The sequence below is a fragment of the Elephantulus edwardii genome, unplaced genomic scaffold, assembly GCF_000299155.1.
Source record: "Elephantulus edwardii isolate Elephantulus edwardi_28Jun2011 unplaced genomic scaffold, EleEdw1.0 scaffold00216, whole genome shotgun sequence".
NCBI classification, from domain to species: Eukaryota; Metazoa; Chordata; class Mammalia; order Macroscelidea; family Macroscelididae; genus Elephantulus; species Elephantulus edwardii.
In genome coordinates, this window is record NW_006399966.1 from 4,348,355 (window position 1) to 4,355,182 (window position 6,828).

The window sequence follows — 6,828 nt, forward strand, 5'->3', positions numbered from 1 at the left end:
CTCCGCTCAGAGGCGCTCTCTGGCTTTTGTCCTTATTCACGTAGATGCTCAGGGTGGATTAGGATCTGGGAGAAAGGATACACACTCCTGGGTCACTGCTGGGGCGGCTCCACCTCCCACCTGATGTGGTAACCGCCCCCTCGGCTGTGCTCCCAGATCCTCACCAAGACTGGGGAGCTGCCTCGACAGCCCACCACTCACCCCGAAGAGACCGAGGAGGAGCTGACAGAGCAGCAGGAGGTGCTCCTGGCAGAGGGAGCTCTGACCATGCCCAGGGAAGGCTCCACAGAGAGTGAGAGCACCCAGGAGGACCTAGAGGAGGAGGAGGAGGAGGAGGAGGAGGAAGAGGACTGCATCCAGGTCAAGGATGAGGAGGGCGAGAGCGGGGCTGAGGAAGGACCCGATCTAGAAGAATCCAGTGCTGGTTTTAAAAAGGTGCCTGCGCCTCCTGGCCCCGACCCCAACCCCTGGGCTCCTCTGGCTTTTCCTCCTCCATGTAATCTGCTGTGTAGAAGAGGGGAAAAAAAGTGAGGAAGGAAAGGGCAAGGAGAGGTGGGAAGGAGGGAGCTGCCTGTGTTGGTCTCAGAACCCTGATTGTATCCCAGTTGGCTAGCCCCCTCCCCACATCAGCGGCTGCTCCTGCCTGTGTGTGTCCACGTGACTGTGTGTGTCTGCGTGTCTGCCTGCGTAGGGCAGGCTGTGCGTCGGTCCCTGTGTGAGCCTTTGCGCGTGTGTACACACACGCCCCCACTGCTACTACAGTCTGCCTTGAGCCTAGCATGCACGCACACTCCATTCATTGCGGACACAGCCGAGCCCTCCCGGGCCTGACTCATCCCGCCCCCTCGCAACACCCCCATCCCTCCCAGCCTCTTACCTCAATGCTACTCTTTGGTGTGACTCACCACATCCCCCTCCCAGTCCTTCACCATCTCCTGAGGAGATGGCAAGATTGGAGCATCTCTCCAGTCCCTGGAGGGAGGAAGAGGAGGAGGTGGGGGAACTGGAGACTTGGAAGAGAAGGGCTGGATTTTGGTCCCATCTTGAGGGCCTGAGGGTACCTGTCTCACTTCATCTCTGACTAGGCCTCACCCCGTGCCTCCTGGCTCCTCCTTCCTAGGTGTTCTCAGAGGCCCAGCAGCTGCAGCCACTACAGGTGTACCAGGCACCCCTCAGTCTGGCCACTGTGCCCCACCAGGCCTTAGGCCGCACTCAGTCCTCACCCGCTGCCCCTGGGGGAATAAAGAGCCCCCCAGACCAGCCCACCAAGCACCTCTTCACCACAGGTGAGCCCCGTCACTGCCTGCTGTGTGATGTGTGAATGTTGGTGGTGGGGAGGCAGGGAGATACAGGCGTCTGGCCCTGTAAGCAGCCTCGGGCCCCTGCTCCTCTCTACTGCTGATGACAGAGAAGGCCACCCCTCCCATGGTGGCAGGCCTCCAGCTGGGAGGGTGGTCAGCACCCTACTCATCAAAAGCAAATTTTTTGGTCTCTCTACCACTGAGGGACATCTTCATTTGCACTGTCACCCAGCTCTGGAACCTGGGTGGAGAGAGCCCCTCTGATCTCAGTTGGGTCCCTTCCTACTTCTTGGGAGGTCAAGAATGTGAGCTCAGTCTGGTCCTTAAAGTCCTGCCCCAAACAGCCCCCAGCTGCTGGGCTGGATGACCTCCAAGAGGCCCTGCGGGGACACAGGCATATCTGAGGGTCACTCTGTCTCTCCAGGGAGTATGGGTGAGGGGCTGTGGCAGAAGGTAGAAGTGAAGCCAGGCCATGAGCCAGGCTCAGTCCTGTGAGCACAGTGGTGGAAGCAGAGGTCAAGGCAGTGGAGGTGTCAGGGTACCTAGGTAAGGTAGAGGAGGCTTTTGACAATGGAGGAAAGGGAGTTCAGGAGGAAACAACAGAGACAGTAAAAGCTGGAGGAGAAAGGGGCAGGTGTATGGGAGGGTGGGTGGGGGTGACTTGGGAGAGAGAGCTTGGTGGAGGATGGTCGGGCCAGCGTAAGCCCAGCCTGGAGCAACATTGGCCAACAGATCCATGTGTCCCAGGTGTGGTCTATGACACCTTCATGCTGAAGCACCAGTGCATGTGTGGGAACACGCACGTGCACCCTGAACATGCTGGCCGGATCCAGAGCATCTGGTCTCGGCTGCAGGAGACGGGCCTGCTGAGCAAGTGCGAGGTAGGGGCCCTGCTGCCAGCCCCCTGACTTAAATCATTGAAAGGCTTTATTTCACTCTTCTCCATCCTCTCCTCAACCCTGATCTGGGATCAGTCCCCTGGCTACTCCATTGCAACCTGTTTTCCTCCATGGTCCCCAGCTGAGTAAGGGGGGGGGGGGGTTTCCAGGTGAACAGGGGATATTTTTTTCCAAAGAAATTTGGATCTTCTGGAGACAGAAGGTGGCTTTGTGCCCCAGGCTGGAGGGCAGGGAGAAGCTGTAGGCACTGAAAAAGTGGGGCCTGCAGTGCCCCCTCTCACCTGTGCCTTCTGCCTCCTCTGGTAGCGGGTCCGGGGCCGCAAGGCCACGCTGGACGAGATCCAGACAGTGCACTCAGAATACCACACCCTGCTGTATGGGACCAGCCCCCTCAACCGACAGAAGCTGGACAGCAAGAAGCTGCTTGGTGAGCCAGCAGGGTTGTAGGCTAGGCCAAGACCCCAGGAGGGCTGCTGCTTGCATGAGGGAGTGGGGATCAGGAAGACCGCATGACTGGCATGGCCAGATGAGTACTGACAATGGGCCAGTCATTCCCTTGGCTGAGGTGGCGCAGAGGCCACGGTGCCCATCTCCAAGGGGCGCATTCACAGACTATGAGAAGCACCTTGCGGATGGCAGGGACAAGCTTGCGTGGGGATGGGGGTGTGGTTTGCCCCTTTCCACAAGCCATCCTTCCCCTCTCTCCATGTCATCTCCCCTCGGAGGTTGGATATTCCTCCAGAACAGAAGAACTGCCAGGTCTTAATTGGTGGCTGAGTTCACTGCCCTCTGCAGACCCCAACCTGTAACCTTGGCAGTTAAGATAACTTCCAGATAATTAACTCTCTTCCCTGCAGGCCCCATTAGTCAGAAGATGTATGCCATGCTGCCATGTGGGGGCATTGGGGTAAGTAGGGCATGTGTTGGGGTGGGGGTGGGCAGGTAGCTCTCCCTGTTTTGGTCCCTCCCTCCCACCCACCCACCCACTGGGCTGCTGGCCTGCTGTCAGGAAGCCTGCTTTCCACCCTTGTAGGTGGACAGTGACACCGTGTGGAATGAGATGCACTCCTCTAGTGCCGTGCGCATGGCAGTGGGCTGCCTGGTGGAGCTGGCCTTCAAGGTGGCCGCCGGAGAGCTCAAGGTGAGTGTATCCTTGTGGCCTAAGTGCCTCCTGCTTGTCCGTGAGTCTCATTAGGAGTGGAAATGGGACAGTATGGCTTCTCTTTCAGGGAGGTGCTGGTCCTTACCACTTCAGCCTTCAGGTGCCAGGGTGGGAAGGAGGTGGCCATTTCTAAGATCAGCTGAGGGGATGAGGTATAAGGGGCAAAACCAGCCAAGAGGCACCAGAATGTGGAGCCTCTCCTGAGTGTCTCAAGGGCAAAGATGGGGCCTGTCTGCCTAGCCGGGCCATGGTTGGCATTCAGAGCTGTGTGTTTGAGGATGCTTTTCTGATTAGCGTCCTCCCTGCCCGTCTTGCACTTCTCTCCTCTGTATCTGCACCTCTGGTGATCTCACCTTCCTGTCTGTCCCCACCTGCCACCCTTTCAGAACGGATTTGCTATCATCCGGCCGCCAGGGCACCATGCTGAGGAGTCTACAGCCATGTGAGTGCCCACTCTCCTTCCTGCACACGACCCTTTGACCTCAGTCCTGCACCCTTCTCAAGCCAGATGGATACCCCATAGAACAGTTTCTGCTCAGAACCAAGATGACACTGACACGGACCTCTCCATCCTCTTCTCTCCCACCCCCTAGGGGATTTTGCTTCTTCAACTCTGTAGCCATCACAGCGAAACTCCTGCAGCAGAAGTTGAACATTGGCAAGGTCCTCATTGTGGACTGGGTAGGCAGTGGGCTGTTGGGGGCTGGGCAGGGCTTGGCAGACCTGGGACAAGGGTCAGCCTTCCAGCAGCTCCCGCCAGCACCACCTTCAGGGAGGCTACTCTTCCTCAGGCTTGGCCACTTGTGCGGCCTGCCTCAATTGCCCATCATGTTGACTCACATGTCACCTGCTGAAATATCAGTGTATCCTCACATTTCCGTGGAGTTCCCTCCTTCCTGAGGGGGGTTTTGAGCTCCTGCTCCATCTCGCCCCACCCCCTTGCAGCTTTAGCCATTCAGAGTGTGGATGGCAGAGCACACTATTGGGGCCAGGTTTGTACCAGGCTTTGACACACAGCAATGTTTTGGGCACCTCTGATAGGAATCATAATGTCCATTCCTATAGACGGAAGTACTACCCTACTGGGCCACCTCCTCAAGGTCACTTAGCTTGAGATACTGGCACAAGGTTTCAGACACTTGACCCCAGCATTTCTTCTCTTGCTACATCACTGTGCTTCTTAAATTCTCCTGCCTCTAATGGAGAGAGAAGGGTACCCCTACTCTGTGTCAACTGGTGAAGGGCCAGAAGTCATCCTCAGCAGAGGGGATGTCACTGTAAATCCAACTTTGGCTTAAAATTGTATGCACATGTTGAATTATTTTTCAGATTTTATTTGGTTAAATTTCCTTTTGTTTAATGTACCCTAAAATTTTTTTCCAAAGCTTTAAGTAGATTTTACAGAAAGCTCTGGTACATTTATCCTATGACCCATTCTGTTTCCTGCTTGGTGTCCTGTGACATATCCACAGACCTGTTAGGGAAGCGTGCGTTACCGTCATGACCAGAACTCAAAAGCCCTACAGCCATAAATGGGCTGCATCCCCAGAATTTACTGTGGGATGAGTGTAGGGGACAAGTGGGGTTTGAACCTTTGGTTTAGAGCCCAGGCCAGATTCCTGACGCCATCCCTACCCCGACCAGGACATCCACCATGGCAATGGCACCCAGCAGGCATTCTACAACGACCCCTCTGTGCTCTACATCTCCCTGCATCGCTATGACAATGGGAACTTTTTCCCAGGCAGTGGGGCAGCTGAAGAGGTACAGTTTTGGGGCCCAAGTGTGGGCACTTGGGAGGTGGCAGAATTGGATCAGCAGGGAGCCAGGGAGGAACATATGGTGATGCTGGTGCCAGGGAGTCTTGAGTTCCTAGAACCACCCCAGCCCTGATAGGCCCTCTGGGTAGAACTGAGCTCTGAGGACCAGAGGAAAGAGTGGGGGTGGAGACCGATGTCTGGAATCCCCAGGCAGGGAGAATAATCCCCTCCCCCCACCCTGGTGCCAGGTTGGCGGAGGGCCGGGCTTGGGGTACAATGTGAACGTGGCATGGACGGGAGGTGTGGACCCCCCCATCGGAGACGTGGAGTACCTGACGGCCTTCAGGTGGGGGCTGAGGAGGGTGTGGGAGGGATGGGGAGCCCCTGCCCTGGCCCAAATGTGGGAGGGCAGAAGGCACTCAGTTTGGGGTGGGTGGGTGGGGGGTCATCTGGGACGAGAGTGGGGGTGCAAGGCCTGCCTCAGTTATTTGGCAGGTCAGCTCGGGCCATTCCTTTGCAGGACAGTGGTGATGCCCATTGCCCACGAATTCTCTCCTGACATGGTCCTGGTCTCTGCCGGGTTTGACGCTGTTGAGGGACATCTGTCTCCACTGGGTGGCTACTCTGTCACCGCCAGATGTGAGCCTGCTGGGGGAGTGGGAGGTTGTGGAACAGGGAAGGGATTGCACAGGCTGGGGGTGGGGAGTTAGGTGCTGCTCTAGCACTAGACATCCTGGTAGCTCCTGGTCCGCCATGCTCTCCTGCCAGCCTTGGCCTTGGAGGTAAGCAGATTGGGGTGCATCCCTTGGAGCCGTACATACTTGATTTCTCATGTTTTACTGCTCTCCTTGTAAGTCAGCATGCAAGTGTATTTTTTCATTAAGTTCATCCTGTTTTACCTCTCGTGGTTTTTTCTTCTCGTGCTTTCTTTGAATTGACCATATTTTACTATCTCCTCTTCCTCTACTCATCCCCAAAGGTTTTGGCCACTTGACCAGGCAGCTGATGACGCTGGCAGGGGGCCGGGTGGTGCTGGCCTTGGAAGGAGGCCATGACTTGACCGCCATCTGTGATGCCTCAGAGGCCTGTGTCTCGGCTCTGCTCAGTGTGGAGGTGAGGAGTGCAGGGAATGGGGGGGGGGGCAGGGACAGTGGGTCGGGGGAGGGGGTGGAGACCCGTCTACCTGAGTCTTGAGGACAACTGGGGCCAGGGCTTTTTAGTTGAGGCACCCCCAGAAAAGCTATGCTTTTGTTTTTGCCAAAAAGGGTATGTGGAGTATGTTGGGGCACTTAGAGGGGCCGGTATCCCCATTGACTTCCTACCCTGTACCTTCTCTTTCTCCTTCCAGCTACAGCCCTTGGACGAGGCAGTCTTGCAGCAAAAACCCAACATTAACGCCGTGGCCACGCTAGAGAAAGTCATTGAGATCCAGAGTATGTGGGGACCACGGCCTAGTGCTCGTCTTGCCAAGGAGGTGGGACTGTGGGAACCCCTGGACAGGGGTATATGGGTAAGGGTGTCCTGTCCTTTCCACAGGCAAACACTGGAGTTGTGTGCAGAGGTTTGCAGCAGGTCTGGGCCGTTCCCTGAGAGAGGCCCAAGCGGGTGAGACCGAGGAGGCCGAGACTGTGAGTGCCATGGCCTTGCTGTCGGTGGGGGCCGAGCAGGTCCAGGCTGCTGCTGCCCGGGAACACAGCCCCAGGTGA

General features: G+C 56.8%; 1 protein-coding gene across 1 annotated transcript in view; it reads left to right on the forward strand.

Annotated features, from left to right (window-relative positions):
- Nucleotides 1-6,828, forward strand: part of HDAC5 (histone deacetylase 5) — a 29,969-nt gene extending 23,141 nt beyond the window's left edge. Inside the window, exons 12-25 of the mRNA XM_006897850.1 lie at nucleotides 157-435; nucleotides 1,121-1,286; nucleotides 2,049-2,182; nucleotides 2,507-2,627; nucleotides 3,058-3,107; nucleotides 3,234-3,341; nucleotides 3,749-3,804; nucleotides 3,956-4,043; nucleotides 5,007-5,126; nucleotides 5,371-5,468; nucleotides 5,643-5,761; nucleotides 6,102-6,235; nucleotides 6,471-6,555; nucleotides 6,659-6,828. Of these exons, the coding sequence (XP_006897912.1) occupies nucleotides 157-435; nucleotides 1,121-1,286; nucleotides 2,049-2,182; nucleotides 2,507-2,627; nucleotides 3,058-3,107; nucleotides 3,234-3,341; nucleotides 3,749-3,804; nucleotides 3,956-4,043; nucleotides 5,007-5,126; nucleotides 5,371-5,468; nucleotides 5,643-5,761; nucleotides 6,102-6,235; nucleotides 6,471-6,555; nucleotides 6,659-6,828 (1,728 nt within the window). The remainder of the gene's footprint in view (nucleotides 1-156; nucleotides 436-1,120; nucleotides 1,287-2,048; nucleotides 2,183-2,506; nucleotides 2,628-3,057; nucleotides 3,108-3,233; nucleotides 3,342-3,748; nucleotides 3,805-3,955; nucleotides 4,044-5,006; nucleotides 5,127-5,370; nucleotides 5,469-5,642; nucleotides 5,762-6,101; nucleotides 6,236-6,470; nucleotides 6,556-6,658) is intronic.